This window comes from Oreochromis niloticus, linkage group LG5, assembly GCF_001858045.2.
Source record: "Oreochromis niloticus isolate F11D_XX linkage group LG5, O_niloticus_UMD_NMBU, whole genome shotgun sequence".
Lineage (NCBI taxonomy): Eukaryota > Metazoa > Chordata > Actinopteri > Cichliformes > Cichlidae > Oreochromis > Oreochromis niloticus.
This window is the reverse complement of record NC_031970.2, coordinates 25,222,009-25,247,331: the sequence shown is the minus strand read 5'-3', so window position 1 is coordinate 25,247,331 and position 25,323 is coordinate 25,222,009. Positions and strand designations below refer to the sequence as shown.

The window sequence follows — 25,323 nt, the reverse complement described above, 5'->3', positions numbered from 1 at the left end:
AATAACAGACATCCTATTGGCCAGTCACAGAAGCAATGCAATGATTTGAGTCATTGCAGCAGCATGCGGTGACTCAAATCAGTAATGTATTTGTATCGGTAACCCCGATATTGCTCATGATTTTGTTTTTCAGAATTCTGTGGAAAAAAAGTCATGACCCAAAAACACGTTTTTGTAGTCCTGATCCCCTTCCAAGAAAAAGTTCAGAATTATGAGATTAAAGACAGAATAATGAGGAAAAAAGTAAAGCTGCGTACACTAGAGATATGTGCGTTACTGTAATCCAATTACTTTTTTCAAGTAACAAGTGATGTAAAGGGTTACTGTTGCAAAAAAAGTAATTAGATTACTGCTACGTTCCCATAAGCACGCTGCGTTACTGCGTTACTAAACCGTGATTTTGTTTGTGAGAGTGTCTCATGACAATGACGTAAAAGCATGCGACGTCCGTGGCAGCAACAGACGTGTGTACATCAACAATGGATAATATAGAGTGCAGGAGAGAGTCCGGTCATGTAACGTTAAAAGCGTGGGAGTACTTAAATATTTAAGTTTTATTCCATAAAAAGTGACAAAAACATTAGCGTCCGCTGTACACGCTGCGTGGGAAGAAAACTTCTTTCTACAGCGAAAAATTTCATTTCAAATTGGAGCAATCACCTAGCACGCTGCCACGGGAATGTGAAAATCAAAGAAACCCCCCCCACATTTTATGCAATGTGCATAAAATAAAAGATTAAAACTAATAAAACAATTTTTATTTTTATTTGATTCAATTTTATATGATGGATTGTGCAGAAAAAAAGACTTGGGCTGAAAGGTCTATTGCATTATTAAGTATTCAGGTTGTGTATCATGCTTTTAAAAAGTAACTAAGTAATAAGTAACTAATTACTTTTGAAAATAAGTCATCAGTAATGTAACAGAATGACTTTTTTGGAGAAGTAATCAGTAATAAGTAACGATCTACTTTTTTCAAGTAACTTGAACGACACTGGCGTACACACTGGTCGCCACGTGTTGACCGAAGACAACTTCCAGTGACTCGGGAGGAAATAACCGCTGGCAATGTAACCAGGCAGGACCCAAGATCACTTACCTGGAAGGTGAGTGACTGAAGCAACCACCAACTGAAGTGAAGAATACAATTAACTGAAATATCATCTAGTAGGAAATACATTAGAAGGTTACCAAGGCAATCAAAGCCTGGAACATCCACAAGGAACTGACTGTCAGTTGCATTTCCTCAATATTTTGATTATTTAGAGACCCCAAACCCCCCCTGTGACCTGTCCAGGATGTACCTTACATTTTGCCTATGGCAGCTTGAATAGGTTCTTAATCATAGAACTATGGTTACATACAGTAACCACACATTTTCTGGCAGAATTTTTTTGTTGGAATTATTTATCTACTTCCACGGCATCCACGCAGACACATTTCAGCTCACCAAGAGCGCACTGAATTCCAGTTATCTTATAAACTTTATGCAAAAAATTATACATAAAACCTAGAGTGACAATGTAACTATTGATCGGTAGATGAATGAGGAGCAGGCTAAATATGTTGAGCTTTCTGAATTACTGCTAGAAACACACAAGAGAGGTTTTCATCAAAGGTCAGCTTACTCAGCTGTCAGGGTCAGCTTGATAAATGGTATCATGAAAGAGAGCAGAGACTATGCACAGCCCTGTGTTGTCTCTGCAAAAAGAAAGAGGTTTGCAGGACAGGTCCCTCCTGCACAAACTGTATAGTAGTCACACTAGCTCTCTCAGTTCAGCAAATGTTTCATTCATCTCATTCATGTCAGGTGAAAACATGCAAATAATATGTGTTATTGACAAGCAACCTTCAATATTGCCTCAGCACAATTACATCACACTGCAAACTGTTTCTACACGTAAACTGGGTTTTTAAAATACTTAGTGTCTGACTAGGACTGCTTAGGCTAAAGTGTTGTAGACGGCATCATATCTGTTTTGCATTAAATAAAGGTAATTAAAGACTGAAATCAAATGAGAGAGATGTTTAGGCAGAGCTGAACATGATTTTGAAAGAGCACTCATGAGTGTTTAGATGTTCAAAGATAAGTGGGGGGGATTAAGTGCATGGTTGTGTTTATGAACACTGCATAATTCACTGGTAAATTGGATGCAGTTGCTGGATGTTTTGTGTGACATTTAAGATAGCACATTTGCTTGCTGATATTATTAACCAGTCATAAGAGTTATCTGAAAGTTTCCTAAAGCATGTAACATTCATTTATGAGGAGTGAAACCAGAAATGCATGAAGCAATTAAAAAAAAATGATGGTAAAACACACATGGATGAGTGGGAAAGAAGCAAATACAATATGTAAATACAGTAAAGCCGTGACAACAAACATGAATGGGTTGGCACCGCTTTCTAGAGGCTTCGCTAAGTTTGTTGTTTCTTTTGTTTTGCCCTTTTCTGTCTTCTCTTTATGTGCCAAACAATACCTTTATCTTTGTCTTTTATTTTATCACCTCTCATTGTTCGTGACCACAGCAGCATGGCAGTCAAGTTTGCTGCTGCGGCATGTTAAGAACAAAACACGGTTCATTCTCTAGTCTCTGTGGCACACCAGTCATTCAACTGGATGGGACAACACCGTGTGAAAGCACTGTTAATGAACAACAAGTAACAAAAGAGACTGCTATGGTTTTTACAAATCAGTAACCAAATGAGGCAAGGCATGAATTGAATGAAGCTTTCTTTTAAGGTGGTGTGCAGAGAGGGGAAGCTGGTAAATAGTGAGGCAAATACCAACTTAGCAGGAATGTGTTTGTGACATATCAGGTTGTATTTAGTCGAGATATTTCTCTGAAAGACAAGAGGAGCTGTTTTGTTAACATTAGCGCAAGTTGTACATGTCTTTGTTAGTTTAATATTCACATCACTGTGGTTCGTGACTGTTATTCTAGATATAATTAACTTAAAACATTCACAAGTTGAACCCTTAAAAAAAGAATTATTCCCTGCTGCACTCTCCTCTCAAGTATTTTAACATCCCGCACCAAAAGTGCAACAGAAACTTCATTTAGCTGCACTAAATGAAACTGACATCAGATTTGTTAGCGCTTTGAAAGAAACGTAAAATGGGATGTGCCACTTCCCGTCAGCGTCTTTATGAGATGTGCTTATGATGCTTCGTAATGCCTTATGAGCCGCACTTCAGGCGAAGTGTTGCTACTTTGTTCTTTTCTCAGATGTGTCACGTTAATGAGAAGCGTCAGGTTCCATCAAGCAGAAGAGGACAGGTCCACATTACAGATGCATACATCACTGCTCTCATTTCAATGTAATAACACCTGTCAGGCCCGATGATGGGGGAGCAATGATGGCTTAGTCTCAGAGCAATACGCCCACGCTCTCATGCATGTTGTCACACATGTGCTGATACGCACATAAAATAATCAAATAAACAAAACACATGTTTTTGTTATTATTATTTAGAGGATCAAGGGAACGGCGAGCATTTCGTGTTTAGGCGTATTCATCTGCCCGTCGCACATTATATTAGCTTTGAAAGCCTGAGTGTTGTCCAACTCCATTATGATCACATATTCAGTCTGTAACAGTGATTATATTTTGTATTGCTCTCTGAGTAAGCAGGGCAAGGGATAAACTACTGGTGTGGTACTGACTACAGTTTTATATTCACAAAATCCTACAAAACAAAAACAAGCTGTTGAGGACTCACCAGTGGGTTGCACCAATTAGATGACATGGGTTTAACTTTAACTTCCAAACACTGTGCATTGAACAGTGTTTTGGATAGTTTGTTTTGTGATAAGGAATCTTTGTGTTAAGGATTACCCAGTGCTTCACAACTCTGCTCTTTAAAATTTTCAGTAGCATCCATAGACTTTAACTATAATTGCAGTGTAATCCATAGAGGCCACAGCCTCCTTTAGTCCCCTTTAGTTTTCACATGTCATCACATGGAAACAAGCCTAAATAAAATTCTGACATGCACGTCAATGTTGTAGTGTCGCATAAATGCTGGACTGATTGATGACAGCTACACAAAATGTGCAACCCCTTTTTCTTTTTCAAGTCAGGTTTTATTTGTACCGGTAGCATTTATTAAGAGCCTGGCTGTGGGACTGTAGTTTTGCTAAGGTTCCAAACTGATACATGGAGTAGGAGTAACAAATACTTAAATAAGAGAAGTTAAGAGGCCTAAAAGACATATTTGTGATGACTGCAAGCTAATTTGTTCAGCAGAGGGGCCTAATAAATATATGGTTGTAATCTGTATCAGTATATGACTGCCAATGAGCAGCTAATGTGTGGTCAAATGGAAAAATGCTAAACTTTATTTAGCAAAGTTTGAGAGAAATGTGAAAAAGTCATTGGCTTCTGCTTCATTTGAAGTTTTATTTTGATTGTTTGGCTTTGTTGCCAAAGTTCTTAATGGGCCTTTGGTAGACACGTCTCGCAGTGCTCTCACAGTGCACTCATTTTGACTGAGTAATTAAAAATCTCCAAGTCATTCTTGTAAGATTTTTAAAATTAATTCAGGACAGCCCAGCTGTGTTATACCACCCAACCAATATGCTGCTTCCAAGTTCTGGAAGAGGACTGGAACTTTTAAGTAACACAGTTGTACTTAAAAAGTAACATAGCAGGCAGGATCACTCTGTGAAAGACACAGTCCAGTTAGAATTGCTTTTTTAATGAGCATACCTTGGTTTGCTCTTTGGTGTGCTTTCCATCACTGGAAACATTTATTATACTTTTTTTTTTTAACAAACAAGGAAAAGCGGTGATCTAAGACTCCAACAAGTAAATGGCAAGTTTAATAATGTGCACACATTTCAAGTGGTATTAGCTGTCTCCGCCATGTGTTTAAAAAATCGTCAAATCATCATATGCTTCATTATTAAAAGATCAGATCTTGCTGCGGTAAGCTGAAATGAAGTAAATGGAATAAAACAGAGTTGGTTTGCTAATGGACTTCGTACTGTGGCACATTGCTTCATAACAGTCATTCAATGCTTGATGCTGTCACGGGTTTTAAGCTTTTAAACAGGCTGTATGCACCAGGAAATAAAACCTCCTTCAGAAACATCAGAAACCAGTAAAATGTGTGCAGCACTCCCTAGAAGAGTGGTAATGCATGCACACTCACACCTCGCACACATAAGCAGAAGCATACAGCAGGAGCAGTAGAACAAGACATTACCATAAATTCATTAGAGTGGTTGGGCAGCATTTATAAACATGTAGAGATGTTGTTTACAATGTCTGACTGGATGGATTACATGTCCACACAGCCTAGTGTAGGAAATACTCCCAGTATACTCACTGTTTACACTGGAGGAGAGAGGGAAGAAAGAGAGAGAAAGGGGTTTGAGTACATCGCTCCACAAGGTCCCTGAGTGGCATGTTTTACAGAACGAAATAAACATCCAATAAAATAAACACCCCCTCAGCTGTGCACCGCTGCGCACTGCTGCCATGTTCTGCACTGAGACAGCACAAAGTGACCTTTGTGTGCATCTAAACGACTTGTAGGTATACGTGCCTGGGTGTCCACAGGTGGGAGAGTACATTCGAGTACAAAAACAAAATGTTTATTAATCCATAAAAGAACAGAACAGTATTAATGCACTAATGTGGTGCAGAAATATAAAGTTAGACTGACTTTTTTAAAATAAATGTATTGATGTTATTTAAAATAAATAAAGTTCACCGATGAACTGATGTATCCAGGGGGCCTGGGGCCTTTCTGTGTGGAGTTTCTCCCCGTGTCTCTGCATACTCCAGCTTTCTCCTAAAGACATGTAAAGTGTCTTTAGGACACTGTAAGTGGTGATCCTAAATGGGTCGTAGGTGTGAATGCGGGTGGTTGTCCATCTCTCTGTATCAGCCCTGCGACAGATTAGTGACCTGACGAGTGGAAGAAAATGCGTGGATGCTAATCAGTGAATGTCTCCCTGTGTCTGTTGGTACAAGGTTAAAGAAATTTAGCATTTTGAGAAATGTTTTGTTTTCATTTTTTTTCTTGGTGAGATTAATAGTACTCTCAAGCTAAGTAGTCTGAACCAACAGTTTGAAACAGCAAGTAACTGCTGACGCTGACCTCTGCTAGGGGCTCCTGGTAACAGCAGGACTGAAGGTTATGACTGGTCTGATTTAGAAACTATAATGTGCCATTGTAACACTTTGATGTGGATCAGAGAAATACTGCAAGCAGGTGTTGGTTCCACCTGCTGCTTCCAAAGTTTATCCTAAACTCTGCAGTAAGCTCGTTTAATGCCATATTTGGCTATCTGAATTCTTTTCTTTTATATATATATATATATATATAGTATGTGGCTTCTTTTTATATCTGAAATCTGAGTATGAACACAACAACACATAAAGTGTATACCATTATGCAAACACAAAACACTACGCTGGAATAAATATCCCACAATGCAATGCAAAAAATGACACAAATGAAAGACTATGACAAAGGCAGCTCAGCTTTAACCAGTGACTCTTAGGTTTGAATGTAAGAAAAGTTTATAAAAGCAGTGTATCTGAGAAGATAGTATACTTTATTTGCACAAACGTATGCTGGGATTTAGTGCATATATTGAGCATATAGTACATAATATGGGATTTAGGACACATTGTGTGTCTATAGTATAGCATGTGAGAAAGAGAGCACTTTACCTTTAAAGTTATTTTGTATTCACTGACAGTTACTTGCTGTTGTGACATTGTTTGTTAAATTAAAGCTTTTTCCACTTAATTCTTGACTGACTTGCATTTAAGACTGCACAAATAGTATAGGACCTTTACAGAAGATTTCTATTGATCTGTGATAGCTTTTTGCTAAAAGTCACTAAAATAAAAGTTTTATATGAATTACTGTTGGCACTGGCCTTGCCACTTGGTATGATAAACCATACGATAGCAAAGGGAGGCAGAATGGATTAGTAGAAAAAGTGATGAGAGTGTTGATGGAGCAAAAAAAAAGACAAAGAGATTTGGAGATTTGTAGAAAAGAGGATGAATTTATTGCTCTTTAGAGAAGCGTATTTAGAGGAGACGCGAGGAGGAGGAAGGTGGTTGGGGTGGAGGAGAGGGAAATCAGACAGGTTGGACTATGAGAGCACACACAGACGCACTCTGTTTAATGTCTCGCTGACATTTCTGCTCTCCATCTCCTCCCCACCGACCCTCTCTCACTGGAAACGAATGGGCAGAGAGGAAAAGCCAGGGGAAAGAGAGAGGAAAAAGAGGACAGATGAGAGTCTGGGAGGAGATTCAACACTCTGCCTGCACTTCACTCAAGGTCACAAGCCCCAGACAAAGTCAAGGGTCAGGGTTCATGGGAGGGCCAGCCAATCAGGAGGTGGGCAAATCTGAGTGAGATCAGGTTTCTCTGCCCAGGAGTCCCCCTGATGGTTCTGCCCAGACCCGGGGTGACTCGTTGGATCATCTTGTGCTTCTCAGTCTTTTCCATTCATTGCCTTTTTGTCTTTTTGATAACGCTGTTTGTCTTTGGACTTGATTCTTGTTAAGACATATGACAAAGACAATGCATGGTAATGTGAAAAAAATAATGTATACAGGGGAGTGTAGGGGCTACCTTATGGTTGACTCCCTGAGTCCTTGAGTAAATTCCTTCTGGATTGCATCACTCCATTAACCCAAGCAGTCAGCGCTTCATGTATACGCATGTGTGTGTGTGTGTATGTGCATCACTGAGGCTTTCATTCACTGTCACTGCTCTGTGTCTGGTGCTCATTTCATTGCTTTAAACCAAACCATCTGTGTATTCAGTGGGTGGAATATTCTCCACACATATTGCTGCCTAAACACCTCCCATCCACTGACCCGGTGCTAAATGGCGGTGTCCATATCAACAGATGAAAGATGTTAGCTACCAGCTTCCATGCTGACCTCATATTTATATATTAACTGTCAGCTGCTTTGCTTTTGTGCACCGCTCAAATTCAAAATCTGCTTTTCAGCTGGGCCTGATATATCAAAAATGCACCAGAACTAACAAAAATCATCCTCTCTGTTCTTTATTGCCCCTTTACCAGTTGATAGTGCATGTCCCCTCTCTTAGCGTACTGCTGTTTAGACAGTCCCTCAGAGATCTGACGGAGGCAGCTGGCTAGAGTCGTGGAGTGCGGTGCAGTGAGCAGCAGGGACAACAGGCAGCAGTATGCGGACTCCTGGCCAGGCCTGAAAACACTTCACTAACCTGATCAGCACCAAGACAAATAGAGAGGTGATTGCTTCCCCGTGGCCCATCTGGCTTCTCTTAAGGGAACTGGATGGGGGTGAGGGGGGGAATGGTGGCAGGCATGTGTGCACGCGTTCTCTTAAGACTGCCACTTTACATAGGGTATTTCAAACACACCACTGACTTGCCGACCAATTACAGCCGATCGGTGCTGTCGGTCTAACTGCTTTCAGCCGTCAATAAAAACATTTTGCTTGGGACAGCTCGAGCCTCTCTGGACTGCAGCCCGGCCCAAACAAACAGCTCACACGGAGTTCTGACTTTCCAAAACGGAAGCAGCAGAATTCTAGCACCGAGGAATAAAGTTCTGTGTAATTTAACAACGGAAATTAAGGGTAAGTTTAGTCCTGGAGAAGGAGGGGGGAGCAAGCTCACCAAGTAGGTGTGGGTGGCTCAGTATTAAAGAAGGGGATGTTTGAAGCCTCTGCAGGCAAGTGGATTCCTTCAGTCCTCATAGCAGAGAGAAGTGCAAGGGGACCTCCTCGGTTTTCAGGGCACAGACTGAAACTGAACTGATGAAGTGAAATGCTTCAACCTTAAAGCTATCGCTGGGTCAAAGTTGGAGCAAGACGCTCAGCTCCACGACTGCCTGCTGTCCATATCCCCACCTCCTGGCCACCCAGAGAACAACAGGCAGATAAACTCTGAGGTCCTCGATAGTTCCACGACATCAACTAAAACACATGTTTATTCTAATAAAAGTCACTTTTTGTATCCGCTCAGCCATGCATCTGCCTCTCACTTTCACTGTCTCTGTTCTCCGTCTTCTCCTTTCTGTTTCTTTCTTTCAAAGCTAATAGTAAACAGAGATGCTGGGGGCTTGGAGCTGTCCAAACAGCAGGACAATAATAACTGTTTGTTGTCACCACGGATACATACTTTCATTACTGCCAACACACACTAGAGCATCTGGCTTCTGTTAACTGTAACCCAGCTTCTCACAAACATTTGATGTGTGTGTGTGTGTGTGTGTGTGTGTGTGTGTGTGTGTGTGTGTGTGTGTGTGTGAGCGTGCACAGTGGACACAGTTATCTCCAATTTAAATAGATTGCCAGACTCTCAAATCGTCATCCCCTTCAATACACCCACACACACCCACACCCACACACACACTCAGGTTTCTAGATGATAATGAATGGACATATATCCTATATGAGAGAGGGGAACCCTCGAGTTGTTGCCACCTGCAAATTACAACGCAGCACTCAGTGAGTTAATATTGTGTTCTCTCAGCTCAGTTTGTGTGCCTGTGCAGGCACATGCATTTGCGCATGCGTGTGAGTGAGTTTGTGTATGCACACGCGTGTACAAGGGCTGAGGAATGCCCTTCCCGGTTAGAGAGTGGGGGCCCAAGCTGGGGGCTTTAGAGAGGAGCCCAGAGTGTGTGTGTGCATGTGTGTGTGTGTGTGTGTGTGTGTGTGTGTGTGTGTGTGTGTGTGTGTGTGTGTGTGTGTGCGTTTGAGTTCAGTGGGAGCTTAGCAAGGGGCCCTGTGTTTTGTTCTGTTCCACATCAATGGGACGTCAAGCCGGGTTTGGGCCTGACAGCACCCGGATTAAAGGTTTTCTACCAGACACTCTCTACCCCTCCCCCGACACACACACACACATGCACACGCGCGCGCACACAAACACACAATGGGCTGAAAAGAACACAGTCTTAACTCTTGGAGTACTAAATTGTAATTTGCAGGCGGCTACAGCCAGCAGGACAAGCCCTCCCATTAATGAGGAAAGGGGTTAAGAAATGCGTGTGCCTGTGTGTGTGTGTGTGTGTGTGTGTGTGTGTGTGTGTGTGTGTGTGTTCTGCAACAAATGGGCATAAGGAAAACTAAAAACATCACTACACTAAAAAAAAAAAAAAAAAAAAAAAATCTCCAGATTTACCTTAAACTGTTAATAACTTCGTAGTTTACTTTGATCCAGAACCTGCTCGGCTATTCACAATTTTCTCTAGGATGCCAAACAACTAAATTTGTCATCATTTAATTACAGCCATTAAGTCCTATCAAGAATATTTCATCATTTCTTTTTTTATTCATACAGAAACTGATGTTGGGGGAGGCAGATGATGCCTTCACAGACCTTCAAATCAGTTAAAATATAGAAAAACTGCATAGAAGGAAACAGAAGGCAGGTGTACAAGAAAAAAAAATGTAAGAATGATGCATGTAAGTACACACAGAGGCCAGGCCAACACAAGGACAAATTACAAAACTGGCACTGAAAAGAAAAGCAAATACAGCCCGACACTTTAAAGCCAGTGTTCCTGTTCTAGGTCTGGTCACCTTCATCAGTGGCTCTGCAAACAAACAATCACCGAAGATACAATTTCAAAGACGCGGTGAGTAAATACACATGCACGCACACACACACAGACACACGGATAAACTGCACACACACACATACACAAATGCGCGCACTCAATTTTGCACAAGATGAATCTATTCAGTGTCTGCCGAGGTCGTAGAGCAAACAATGATGCTTCAGCTATTCAGAGCTGTGATCATGAAGAATGCAACATCTCCACTAGAACATAGTAATATCCATTCTATTGAAATTAAATTTGAAAACTGAATGTAACATGCTGACACTGACCTGAAAGACAAGTTCATAAATTCATAATTTGTCAGATTTTTAAAGAAATATTAGTCTAAAGGTTCTTTTTTTTCCTGCCTGAAAACCAATTAAATGCTGTTTAGTTTTAGAAATAAAAAATCAGAGGTTAAATCAAAGGGTTTTTGCTTCATTATGCTAATATCTATTTACATGTTAGATAGACACTGGCTGTACACATTTGGACACAAAATGGTGTTTGGTGCAACTTTCTCAGCTCTAATGGGGGCGGTGAGATGGAGAGTCGAAAAAGAGGAGTAAAGACAAGCAAGGGTAAGAAGCTGTAGCTAGTGCTTTTTTTTTTGCCCCTCTGGCTTTGAACATCCAGCGGTTCATGCCTCCACCGGACATTCAGCTGACAATAAACACCTTTGATGCTGACTGCTGTTGGGCTGTAAAGTTCCTACTAAACCCCTACGGTCTGGGTGTTGGGGAACACATCCAAGCCGACCGCCTCAGATCCCCCATGACTTAATTAGTGCTCTCTGATTCTCCGCATTAGTTTACTGTATAGGAACAACTTTTATCCTTAACTGTAATCAGCTTGCCCAGAAGAATAGAACACAATAAGAAGCCTGTTTGAAGTTTTCTTTGTGTTATCTCTAGCACTTCAACAAAAGCCCAGTGCAGCTTGCTGAGAGTATAATCTTGGGCCAGTAGGCAGCCCAGTTGTTGAAAACCTGCACTGTTGCACATGCCACCTGCAGTTCCTTTTCCCCAGACTAAGCTTGGAAAAGCAATTGTTTTTATTATGCCTTAATCATAAAACGAGTGTTCTCAAGCTCAGGGGCTGATTAGTTCCTAAAGGATGTGGTTTTTTGTGGATAGGTAATCATAGCCCATTACACACACACACACACACACAAAAATCGATTTTCTTAAATTATTTAAGAACTCAAGCAGCCTGCCTACCAGTCTCATGAAAGTTTCCTCCCCTGATTAAAGGAATTATTCCTAAAGTGAATAAATTCAGCCATTTATTACCATTTGCCCTCCTCGCCCACTGAAGAAAGATTTTTTTTTTTGTGTGATGAATTCTTGAGGTGTCATTAATATGCATAATCAAGCAAAGCTGGACATTAGTCTAGCCTTTTAGGTCTATTATCAAGAGATGACCATGACAGACTGCAGTGCTATAATATAATATTATAAAATATTCTGCTCCCACTGATGATCAAGGTGACCGCTAATTTGATGGCAGTCCTCTTCATCTGTCCTAGCCAGTACAATTATGACATTTGCTTGGAGTGTCTGAATGTAAAATTATTTATTCTATGTGAAAAGGGCAGTAACTCAGTCTTTTTACACTGACGACCTTTCTGAAAAATAAGCTGGTGGTTTTTGCACAGAGAGAAATCTCTCTTCTTTTTTTTATTACAGATTGCACAACCTGTTAATGAGAAATCAGATTCTGTTTTGTTTTGGGAGTTTTAAATTAAGAATCTATGAGATTTATCCTTTAGGTTGTTTTTTCCCCCTGCATCCTCCAAATACAATAACTCCAGCACCAGTGTGGCAAGTCAGCCAAAGTTAGTGATGGTGTCTTTATTCTAAAATGGTTCTTTTATCGGGCTGTCCCTCTACCCATGTGGGCTAATGATAGCCTCGATTTATGGTACAACTGCGCCATCTAGTGTCAAAAACCGAATTTTTATACTTTCCTTTTTTATTAGACCTACAACAATGATGAGCAACTGCTTTATGGCTTGTTTGGAGATGACAGCCTTTCTTAATTTTCTACAGTAAACACTGTCAATCAATGGAAGGAAGCAATTAGTTGTTTTTTTGTACAGGAACCAGCAACAATCAAACAGTCTGTGGAAAACATGCAAAAATGTTTATACACCGATCAGGCGTAATATTAGGACCACCTGCCTAACACTGGGCTGGTCCCCCTATTGCTGTCAAAACAGCTCTGACCCATCAAGGCATGGACTCTGCTAGACCGCTGAAGGTGTCCTGTGGTGTCTGGCACAAAGATGTTAGCAGCAGATCCTTTAATTCCTGTAAGTTGCTGTTTCTGTAAGTGGAGCCTCCATGGATCGGATTTGTTTGTCCAGCTCATCCCACAGATGCTCGATTGGATCGAGATGTGGGGAAACTGGAGGCTGAGTCAGCACTTCAAACTAATTGCTGTTTTGGCTACATACAATATAGCATTAAAGAAATATAAAACACAAAGAAATAAAGCAAAATGAAAACAAATGAGAACAAAAAAAAAAAACAAAAAAACCCCATCAGATGGCCCCTGTGAGCTAACATTTGACAACAGTGGGATGGAAAAACTAAACTTCCATTTAACAGAAAGAGTTCTTTGAGCTCAGATTGTCCCCAGTCTATGGGCAGCACACAGTGCATCTGGAAATTAATTGGTCCACATTTTCTTATGTTATAGTCCTATTCAAAAAGGGAGTAAATTTATTTTTTCACCTCCAAAGCAGCTGAAGCATTTTTGGCAGCAATTACAACATCAAGTCTTTTTGAGTATGATGCTAAAGGCTTGGCACACTAGTTTTGGGCAGTTTCTCACAATCTTCTTTGCAGAATCTCTTGAGCTCCATCACAAATGATGAGGAACGTCTGTGCACATCCATTTTCAGATATGTCCACCACTCACGCATCTTCACAGAGTGGGCCTGAAGCTGCTCCTTTGTTATTTTGGCTTAGGGTCCTGCTGGAAGATGAACCGTCACCTCAGTCTGAGGTCCAGAGAGATCTGGAGCAGGATATCATCATGGATGTCTCTTTATGTTCCTGCATTCATTGTTGCCTCAATCCTGACTAGTCTCAGTCCCAGTTCCTGCTGCTAAAAAGATCCACACATGATGATGTTGTCACCACCATGCTTCACTGTAGGGATGATATTGGGCAGGTTATGAACAGTGCCTGGTTTCTTCCAGGCATGACACTTGGCATTCAGACCAAAGACTTCAATCTTTGTTTCATCAGTCCCAAGAATTTTGTTCCTCATGGTAGGAGAGTCCTTCAGATGCCTTTTGGAAAACTAGTTTTACTGAGAAGTGACTACTCAGTCTCACCACTCTGCCATACGGGCGTGATATGTGGAGTGCTGCAGGAATGGTTGATTTCTGAAAGTTTCTCATCTCTCCACAGAGCAATGCTTAGAGCTCTGAGTGACCATTGGATTCGTGGTCACCTACCTGAGGGGCCTTCTATCCTGATCGCTCAGGTTGGTCGGGCTGTCAGCTCAAGGAAGTGTCCTGGTGACTTCAAATTTCTTCAGTTTATGGATGATGGAGGCCACTGCGCTCACTGGGACCTTCAGTGCAGTAGAAACTTTTCTGTACCCTTCCCTAGATCTGTGCCTTGATATAATTCCTTGGACTTCACAGCTTGGTTTGTACTGTGACATGATCGGTCAGCTATGGGACCTTATATAAACAGGTGTGTGCCTTTCCAAATCATGTTCAATCAGCTGAATTTACCACAGGTGGACTCGAGTCAAGTTTTAGAAAAGTCTAGCAGATGATCAGTGGAAACAGATCAACTGAACACACCTGAACTAGCCTTTCAGTGTCCTGGCAACAGCAATGCTTTATTTCTGTGAAATATAACATGTACCCTGACTGGTCTGTGGCCATGCAGCCCCATACGTAACAAACTGAGACACAGTTTGGGGTTTTTTTAAATGCATTTACAAGAATTTCAAGCAAACTTTTTTCATTTAGTCACTACAGGGTTGTGTGTAGAATTTTGAGGTAAAAATTAATTTAATCCATCTTGAATCAGGATGCAACGTGACAAAATGTGGAACAAATGAAGCACTGTGGATACTTTCTGTTTAACACCAGCAATTTTAACCCTCACAGGTGTAATATGGTGGTGAAAACCCCGAGGATGTTAGTGTTAAAATGATGGAGCCGGTCGTCCACAGACTCTGCTGTTATATTGGATATCATAGCAATGGCCTCCATAAATATAGTACTAGTGTGTTCATTGAAATGCGTCTTTTTGATAGTTTTCCATCTGGCTTGGGTGACTGAGGTGATCAGTTCATCAAAGAAAACACAAAAATGATTAGACAGGGCTTCCACCACAACATTAATAAAAATAATACTGAGGTCATCCCCATGAAATTATCATAACTGAATCAAAAGTACGTTTTTACAAAAACCTGTCTACCAACAAAACCAAACAAAGGTTTCCCTGAAGGACACCTCCAACAGTCCAGGTTTAATTTACAGTCGTTGTCTTAAAGATCAAAGAGATGACACCACATTTATTTTTTTTCTCAGATTACCAAAAAGATGACAGGAACTAATGCGGGAACAAAAATCTTATAGGTTCTCCCACTAATTAATCTAATACTCTCAGATTTTAATACTTAAAATAGGTGATGTTTTAAAAAAGAAAAAAGAAAAGAATAACAAACAATAAAAGTGTAGTTTTAGTGTATTGTAAAAGAGGCCAGTCTGTACTCAAGTAGAAATCATATGATGCCATTTATATTTACTGCCTGAAATGTCCACCATTGACAGCAGATCGTTTCTGTTGAAGTTTCTGTGGGTGTTATTACACCTTACATCTAACAGAGGGAGCCACTGTGCTCTGTTTGAGAATTTTCCACCGAATCACCAGGTATGTGCTATCATATGCTTGGACAACTAAATGCTGAGGGTGTGTGATTGTAACGAAGTAGCTGCAGACGACTGCGCTGCAGTCAGATTTACTCTATTTTATTTATTGGTACAGGCAGTAAATAAAAACACATCTTTATCTTGCTTATACGAATACTTAAACTATACCTATGGTAGGTTTACTAAATTAAGTTCTGGAGCTATCTAAAAAACAATCCTGATTTTACCATTAAAAGAAAAAAACAGATTTTGAACTGCATTAATTATGAATGCTTTGTGGATTTGATTGAGCAACATACTCTCTTTGTTCACCAGAGGCACTGAATATTTGAAATGAAGAAATTTTTTCACAAGTCATAGCAGGAAGAACGGGACTAATTATGAAGATTAATTATGGCTTCACTTCCAAACTTTCTCCGAACTGTGGCTTACAGAGCATGAAAGTGATCGTTGCGCACAGACATATTCAGCCTTGAAAACATGGCAGCTAACACACGTTGTAAGTGGCAAACCCATAGTTGGATACCACGGGGTTGCATATGTCAGTTTTTTGCCACCACAAAACTCTCATTAAAGAAAGTGATTTATGAATGCGTTTGTTTTATCATCTGAAAGTTGTTCACGTTGGATGAAAATTTTAGAATTAGGGCTATCTGGTGTTTCCAGAAGTGTTTTCAATATTGAACTTTAACTTTCCTAAATTGATATTAGGAAGATCTTTTGCACATTAATGAAAAATCACAACAAATAAAGATCAACACAGTGTCAACAGCAGTAAACCAAACCAAGACTGTTAGACTTGCACTAGCCCGTTTTCCTGTAAACCTGGTTCTGCCTGATTAACCAGCTCAGCTGACACTTAGGCAAAGACAGAACATTGGATTTAATTTATCCACTATTTTTCTAAGAAATGAGACTATGCACTATTCATTTGCCATGCAACACCCTGCTACATATTCATTCAGTGTCTTACAGATACCTGGAAGCTCTCCTAGAAAACCCGTCTCCTTTTGACTACTTTGTACTTTAAAAGTACAACAATGGTTTAGCAAATGGAGTCAAATTTAGATGCAACCTAACATTTGGACCTGTGGTGACGTCTATGGTGGAGTTGTTTAAATTGCAGATAAGAATCGACAGCTTGAAACATTTTGCGAAGCCATGCAAGATAAACTCAAAGAAAGGGCAGACGCTGTGTGGGCATGGGCTGCAATGTATGCAGTTGCTACAAAAACATGTGAAAACAGGGCACAAGAATCAGATATTTATATCTTCTTCTCTTTTTTTTGCACTACCTGAATTGCCCAGTACGTGTCCCAACAGCAGCAAAGAATGCTTCATATGAAGGCATGCAAAAACAAATTCCAAAACTTTAGGCAGACCGTTCCAGAAAAGAAGTGAGTCCCTCTGTGCTCTTGTGGAAGTTTACAGTTGCACACCCTGTACTACTAAAAACTGCAGACGAAAGGAGTTTTCCTTATCCCAGATATGCTCTCTTACTTGTTCCAAGGCAAACACTCTTTCTCTTTGTAGTTAAGATGTCCACTGGCATGCTTCTCCATCTTCTGGCGTAATATCCCCATCACTGAAAAGAGCTCTCCTAAAACCGTAAACTTTTCAAACAAAGGCTTTCTCCTTGACCTGTCTGTGGAGGAGATTTCACAGACTTCAGAGGTAATAATAGGTGAAAAAATTAATCTTTGGTGTCATGTTAGTTATGAATTTTATACCTTTGCATTGTGGTATAACATAAAACACAACATTCAGATTTCGTATTGTGCTTGTTAAATAAAATAATTCACAGTCAAAACATAATTTGCTTTCCTCGTGATAAAATATGGCATCGGTACAAGCGTGCTGACACATCAAATGTATTCTAAGAATTAAGACTAAATCAACAAAGCAAATTATTAATTACAATAATTAGTTTTTAATCGCTTTTTGTTACAAAATGATCAAATTTAGTTACAGGTGATATTTCTCTTTTCATTTTTTATGCAGTATTCAAGGTGTCGTGCCAGGTTGCATCCATATCTCCAAAGTGAACAGCCTGTAGCATGTTAACCCTCCTGCTGTCTTGAAGATATTCTCATTTAATAATTTAATATTTAATAATAATTTGGAATGACACCAACTTATCTTGCTCTTCGCTTTTTTCTGTCATTCACTTTAAAAATGGGGGAGCGCTCTGTTCTGCACACATGGTGATGAACTTTGTGATTTGTGCCCATAGTTAAATATTCATTAGACAAATTCATTATCATAATCATGATAATCATTTCAGCTGTGTGGATTGGAGAGACTTGGGGGATAGTGTTTTGATGATTATGATGATGAACATAGAAGAACAAGTACAATATTCCAGTTTATAAAATTAATTATATTACGCATTTTTTTTTCACTATTGCAAAAGTCTTTTTCTCTGGTTTTAATGTGCACCAGTGTTTTGAAGGGTAATTTAAGATGGGCTCGTACTAAATGATTTGTGAGTTTGTCAAAACATTCTGTAATAGAGCTCAAGTGCACAGGCCATGAAATACCTTTTTTATGATAAATTTATGAGATAAGAAGCAGGATTAAAAATTCTGGCTGAAGCAGCTGGGATAGCGTTGGGGTCTGTTGTCAGCAAATTAAAAATATGTGAAGAACTTGCAAGTCTTCCCTATAATTAAATGATACTCCAGGGATGTGGAGGATTTACGGAATATAAAACAGAGCAGAACCTTTTTCTGGATCCTAACTGGGGTGTTCAGAGACATGGGATGGATTCCTGGCTCAATAAGATGAAAACGTGAAATGATAAAGGCTGTGGAGTCATCTGCTTAATTTGACAAAACAAATAAATAAGGAAAAGATGGGATAAATAACACAGTTGTTGCTGATTTGTCGGCTGCCCATCCATTATGTGACTCTCCCTTTCCACCACATCCCAAAGGTGCTCAGTTGTATTGAAATCTGGACACTGTGGAGGCTGTTTGTGCAAAATGAATGCATTGTCATATTAAGAATCTAGTCTGAAATGATATGAGCTGTGTGACATTGCATGTTATCCTACAGAAAGAAGCCACCAGAAGACGGGTACGAAAACAAAAGACATCATCAGCAATAATGCTCAGTTGGTGCCATGTAGTCCAAAATACTCCAAAAACATATCCCCCACAGTGACTCTACCATCTGAATTTTGCAGCAGAAATCAAGACTCATTAGACCAGAGAATGTTTCGCCAGTCTTCTATTGTCCTATTCTGGTGAGTGTGTGTGATTTTTAGCCCGTTTCCTGTTCTTAGCTGATGGAAGTGGCACCTGATGTGGTCTTCTGCTGCTGTAGCTATATCCTCTTCTGCATACCTCGGTTGTAACAACAGATTATTTGAGTTACTGTTGTCTAATACTCAGACAAGATCCCCGGCCCAACAACAGTCACTCCATATACAAAGTCACTTATATCACCTTTCTTCACTGATGCTCAGTTTGAACTTGGTGCGTTGAGTTGCTGTCATGTGATTGGCTAAACAGCTACTTGCATTTGCAGTTGAGCAGTGTCTCTAATAAAGTGTCCACTTGTTATATCAAACCCCTCCAAAAAAAAACGGACAACAAAAAAAGTTTGGGGCAACTGAGAAACTTTGAAAAAAAAAAAAACTTTATTAATTTAACAAGCATACAAAACAACAAATCATTTTCTTCAAACTACCAATGCAGTTTCAGTGCAATTCCAAAATATACATTTTCAGCAGGGCATGTTAATCAAAGTTATTCACATCCAGACACAGCCATTTAAATAATTCTGTTGATTATCATTTGACAATTGTCCTAGCCAGAGGAAGCTCACGAGTAATACCTTCTTGAGGTAAAACTGCACACATTCAGTCTTTAAATGTACAAAACAAAGCACTACACAATTAAATATTAAATACATGAACAGAAACATAAGTACTACAGCACAATACAAAACAAGCAGTTGTAAACAAATTTTGTAAACAAAAAAACCAAAGTAAGTATGTGGTGATAGATATTTGGTTTGTGGATATAATAAATACCTAGCTGATGCACTGTATGGTATCCACACAGACAGTATTTGGTGTGAAAGTGTGACAGACTGTCAGTTATAATTTTTAAAAGGTGATAAATGTGGAAAACATGGAAAAAGTTTCCTCGTTTATGGGTGTATTTCCACAACTAAAGGCTATAGCATAGACAAACAGAGGCCAGTTAAACATTTAAAAAAGCTGCTTCCTTTCTTCTCCTCTTCCTTCACCTAGAAGTGGAACATTCAACATTTGCGCGTTTTTTCCTTTTTTTTAAAAAAAATAAATAATGTTCACCGGCAACACAGGAAGTTGTCAATCATCCACAGAAACATTGTTACTTTAAGACAGGATCATAGTAATAGCAGGGCACAGCAGTGAAACAATAACAAGAGCTTAAGGATGGCACTGCGAAAATGATAGAGAAAAAGAGGCTTTGAGTTGAGTCTGTTGTGAATGGAGGATTTTGTAGCTTGCTGAGTAAATGGCCTGGTCACTCAGTGATGACAGGTTAATATACAGCAACAGCGCAGAGGTTACAGTTTAACAGAGGTTCGTTTCAGTAAGGCTAAAATATTCAATTTTGGGAGCTTTGTAGCACTGGTTTAAGCATCATTTCAAACAGCTCACGAAAAAAAGTCAAAGGCTTTTTTATAAACAGGCCCCACATGAAGTAATTATCTTTCTAGAGTAGGAGGTAACCTGTAAGTTAAACACTGATATGTCCCATGATTCTTTGGAGTTGACTTTTTCCATCTTCTCAGTTGCTACAGGTATGCTGCTACATAAAAAGTGAACAGTTGTGCAACAGAAACAGAGCTAGGACGCTCGCACCCATTTGAGCTCATGTTTTCACGATCTTGCTTAATGATCGGCATCTTTTTTTCCTTTTTTTTTAAATTGTCACAAACATAAGCGTTTGTTTATTTTGAGCTATTTATTCTTTGAGCTCTGGGCGAATACTCAACTCAGCAGCTCCACAGGCTTGTGTGAAAGCACAACCCATTCATAGGTTAGTAAGTTAGTATGGAACACTGCTACAGTCAGACTCAGCTGGGAGTTACACACTTAAATGCTGCTATCACAAGTGTAGCAAACACTATTTCAGTATCTCAAAATCCACCAATGACAGAAGAGCAGGTTGTAAGGTAACCTAAATTAAATATGCCCTTTACCAAGGAACATAAATAGATACATCACTCTGCAATTGTGCTATTTCTTCAATATGAGGGATTCAAAAAGAACTCAAAGTTTCAGTTAGCGCCTTTTCATTAATTTGACAGCATCTGAGCATTTTAGCTTTGTGCCTGAATGAGCACCCCGATAAGTTTTAAGCAAAAGTCGTGACAGCAATTTTTCCGGGTAGGAAAAAGTTTGTGTCACATTCGACATGGCGAAAATCTGAATGCATGCCTCTGCTGCAACTGTGACTTGAGTATCTCACAAGTTGATCCCAATAAGACAGAAATATTCTTGTATGATGCTTTTTTTGCCATTCTTAATTCGTAAGAAAGCTCTTTTTTCTTTACGCATCAATAGCTGCTGCCAATAATTCGACATATCTCTCAAAATATTACAAACACACCTTGTCTCTTTGTCAGTCCCCTTAGTATATCTTAATAAAACCGTGAGGAACACGAACGTAAAAGTCACCCATGTCTGAAGAACAGAATGCTGTCACTTTAACGTTTTAATGTCCCATATCTGAAAAGGCCTCCAGAGATTAAAAGATTACCGTTAATAGAAGTTTTACTTATTACAGCACATTCAACGTAAAGATAAGTGCTATAAAAAAAGGATATAGGTAAATTCCAGACCTCCTACCCAGAAAAATCAGATTTTACATTAATGGTGTGAAAAAGCACAGCATTCACTGGTATGTACCATTAATTAATCACACCACACCCAACTTTTCATAAGGCTGATCAAAACAATGAGCTCTGAAAAGCAGAACACACTAGATTATGGAGTCTAGCTGTCTGTTATTTTCAATTTACTTCAGCTGCATGGTTTGTTTTTTTTTGTTAAAATAATAGCACACAAATTTACAAAAATGAGAGAAATGAGAGAAATGTGTGAATGTGCGTGTCTGTGCTTTTAACAGTGAAAAGTGATCAGGAAAGGCATGGTCACAGGTTAAAGGGTAATTAAAACACTCAATTACGAGCACCAAAAGCTTCCCCTGTACCGCTCTCTTTGGGTTTAAACCTTCCAGTATTTACAGCCACACACCAAATCACTAATGTCAAGGCAGGTGTTCTCTGCCAGCTTTCAGTGGGAAAACACCTGCTGTGACACCACTACTTTTTTTTCCAGGTGGGGTCATAAGTGAACAATGGTTTAATCTTTCAGCCCACACAGAGTAGTACAGCAGGATTGCTGGTCCCATGTAACTGGGTGTTCATTTACCCTTTTGGTTCCTCTTCTTTTGTCTCATCCCAGCATGGATTATACACTTTTTTTTCTTTTTTTAAATCTCCACCTCTCAAAAGCTGGCACTCCAGGTCTCTCACATTGTCCATGTCCCACTCTACCTAATACACTCCTCCTCTGATGGGCTTTCTGATTCTTCATTCTCGCTGTCATCTAGCTCGGGAAGATCTCCCCAAAGGAGCAGATTAAGGCCTGCGGACACATGTGAAGGGGACTTATGAAGTCTTATGTACACATCTCGTGGACTATGCAATTGCATAGCATTTCTGTTTTATCAAAGGTGAGTTTATACTGACCCGTTGAATCCAGTCTGTTGAGAGTAGAAACAGCATCGCTATTGAACATCCAGAAGTGGCCGTTGTTACAGGAGAGCAGGCAGGGTTTGCAGGGGGCTACAACGTGATAGCCCACAACATTTCCACTAAAAGAGGGAGGGAGCGAGGATAAAGAAGAAACGTGAGTCAGCTATTTGCTGGGTGCATTTCTGAAAAGTGCCAACACTACTAGTGAGTTTCCATTATCTAACACATGTTTGTGTTTGCCCTGTGTACAATAACAAAAGCCCATGAACACAAATGAGACTCTATAAAGGTTTATTGTTTACTGTACTGTGCTGTGCTTTAAATATGATTTAAAATTAATATGTGCAGTCATAACTGGCAATGGCTTTAATATTTATTTAACTGACATTTTTAAGTAAAGAATATTTTCCAGTATTATTTGATCACTTGTATACACTTGTGCTAAAGGAAATTGTAATGTCTCTTTTCAAGCACTACCTAATGTTTAGTGTAGCAACAGGCTCAAAAATAAGATAATCAGCATATAAACTTAAGGTTTCCAGGCGCGACAATGTGTACAGATATAGGTACATAAGAACCTACCTTTTTGCTGTCCTTTTTATGAATATCAACAGATGATCTTTCCAAAGTAAACACTGGAAGGATAAAAGGGACTTATATAATATAATACATACCATTTGAGACATGCGATGTCTCTCAGTTTGCATTTACAGCTTTCAGTAGAGTAGCAGCTGGCCACAAAGTCAACAGTTCTGCGGGGAGGGTTCGTGCAAGGAGACACAAACATACCCATTAAAGGACAGACAACAGTCATTTTATATTGTCATACAACAAACCCTATTAATTATAACGGCAGCTTGGCCTGGGCATTGTGTATCTCCTCCCATCGGTTAAGCAGACATACATCACTTTGCCACAGGTTTGTGTAAAGTGCAACTTGCCTTGGAAACAGACATAAACAAAAACTAGCTGCACTGCTAAGAAAATTAGCGCTTACCTATTGGGAGGTATGTCAGTGGAAAACAGCTCGACCTCGGTGTCTGCAAGTAGCACTGCCTTCATACCTCTCGTGCAGAGCAGGCTGTCACAAAATATGCAGTTCACCTGGGTCACACACTTGTTTTTAAAATTAGCGTTTGAAGTAGACATTGTTGTTTTGCTAAATGCGGACTTCGCCTCTTTTCACGTTCTTTCTGCCTCCGGATAGCAAACGCAGAAAGGGGAAAAAGAACCAGACACTGATGATTCTCACTAACCGTTCACTTCGGTTTAATAAAGCTGTAAATTAACTTTGCAAGCGTCAGCTCTAGCTCCAATGTCCTTGTGCAAACGTTAGCCTTTCCCTAACGATAAAACGGAAGGCAGCTAACGTTAGCTTGTGAAACGAACATACGGAGGGATATATATTCTCGCGAAACCCGCTCTATGTGAATAAAACAAGCTGTACTGTTAATTAATCCACGGTATTGATGAACAACTGGCCTGTTTTCACGGCTTACTGGGCATCCATTCATGTACTTAACAGCTAACTAAATAGCTGTCAGCTTTGTTTACAACTTCCTGGTATTTAACGGGACTTCCTTAAACTATCTTTAAAAGACCCCATACGCTATTTTGATTGGATGTACACTTTATAGTAACCAACGCTATTGGTCAGATTCATTACGGATTCTGAATGCGATTGGGCAGAAATTCAAGTTGACGAACCCTGATTCAAAATTCTGAAAAAAGCTGATTGGTGGACTTGAATGTCGTTCACGTGTGACCCTTTGACCAATCGTGGTGGAGTGGTAGGTATGAGGCGGGGTAGTAGTTTAGTCAGTGTAAAAGAAAAAAAAAAGTTGACGTAGTAATAGGCTGGAGATGGAATGCATTTTATTATATTTATACAGGTATTCTGTTCTTATAAAGGCTGAATTTATGAATGAATGTATGTATGTATTCACAACTAGCGTGTTACCGTTTAAGGGTTAGAATTTATATCCATTTACGCTAATGTTCATAGTTAAATAAAGCACGAGGCTCTCTTACTTCAGTCCCATTTTCAGTGGTCTTCTCCTAAATAATGAGGTGTTCCTCTGCCAACACATTTAAACTAAGCTCACCTAGGCAAATAAATACCCGTCGGTCCTGCAGCATGCAAGCTAAAGGCTTGCTGTAGCAGATGTAGTTTTATCTACCCAAACGTGAATGTGTGCATCCATGCCTGTCCTGCGCACTGGGGGCTGACCAGCAGCCAGCCCCTCCATCTCTCCACTTGGTTTCCTCTTTCTCACTTCAGGAGGTGGGTGGTGGAAGAGAGGGCAGCACTTTAGTTTAGACAAGCACACGGGCAGCAGTGAGATCGAGATTCGCTCGGGGCGAGTAACAAAAGAAAAAACTTTCCGAAGTGCTGAGTAAGAAGTCAATCGGGTTTTGTTTTTCGTAAAGGGAATGATTCTCCTTTCTCATGAAGCTGTTGGCACCATTACCGGTCTTGAGGAGGCGGTGAGGCGCGGCGTCGGGAAGGAGCACACAGCAGCAGCAGCGCCAAACTCACAATGCGCCCTGAGTGAGCAGAGGCAGGGAGACAATACTGATCCACGGGAGCACTGAAGAGCTGTAAATATATCATTTTGGCTGTTTTGTTTCTTTTTTCCTTTTTTATAAAACCGGCTCCAGATTGACAATCCTTCCATCTACGGCTGATTTGTTGAATTATTAAGAGAAATTTGACTTCACTGCGAGGACAAGTGGTTGATCTCCAAACTCAGCCATGACGTCTCCAGCGAAATTCCGAAAGGACAAGGAGATCGTGGCCGAATATGAGACTCAAGTTAAAGGTAAAACTTTTCAAAGCCCCTCAGATGTTTTCATGCAGCACAACCCGGAAAGATTTAGCGTTAAATCTGTGCTTACTTTACTGCGTGCTGTGTTTTATCTGACTTGGCGTAATGCATCCCATTTTTTTCTGTTACCCTCACCTCTCCTATCCTACCCTATCCTATCAGGCGTAAAGGACAGACTTGCCTTTGCATTTCACCAACCATTCGAGAAGGTTGTCATTGTGCAGACGTGGCGGATCACTTTTTG

General features: G+C 40.0%; 2 protein-coding genes across 2 annotated transcripts in view; one reads left to right on the top strand and one right to left on the bottom strand.

Annotated features, from left to right (window-relative positions):
• Window positions 1–19,109: 19,109 nt before the first annotated feature.
• On the bottom strand, window positions 19,110–24,053 carry LOC100711907 (protein FAM72A). The gene is made up of 4 exons (XM_003441514.5): window positions 23,249–24,053; window positions 22,926–23,003; window positions 22,246–22,370; window positions 19,110–22,141 (listed from the first exon to the last, which is right to left on the bottom strand). Exons 1-4 carry the CDS (start codon window positions 23,398–23,400, stop codon window positions 22,047–22,049), a joined length of 450 nt encoding a protein of 149 aa, XP_003441562.1. The 5' UTR covers window positions 23,401–24,053; the 3' UTR covers window positions 19,110–22,046.
• A 447-nt stretch (window positions 24,054–24,500) lies between these two features.
• The window catches only part of srgap2 (SLIT-ROBO Rho GTPase activating protein 2), a 53,033-nt gene continuing 52,210 nt past the window's right edge, over window positions 24,501–25,323 (top strand). The window contains exon 1 of the mRNA XM_005469360.4: window positions 24,501–25,073. Within this exon, the coding sequence (XP_005469417.1) occupies window positions 25,007–25,073 (67 nt within the window). The 5' untranslated portion in view covers window positions 24,501–25,006. The remainder of the gene's footprint in view (window positions 25,074–25,323) is intronic.

Coding starts and splice junctions, on each gene's coding strand:
- LOC100711907 (XM_003441514.5), bottom strand. CDS start 23,400: ATGTCTACTTCAAACGCTAATTTTAAAAACAAGTGTGTGACCCAGGTG. Junction 22,371..22,925: donor GACATCGCATGTCTCAAATG/GTATGTATTATA, acceptor TCCCTCTTTTAG/TGGAAATGTTGTGGGCTATC. Junction 22,142..22,245: donor CAACAGACTGGATTCAACGG/GTCAGTATAAAC, acceptor ATGTGTCCGCAG/GCCTTAATCTGCTCCTTTGG.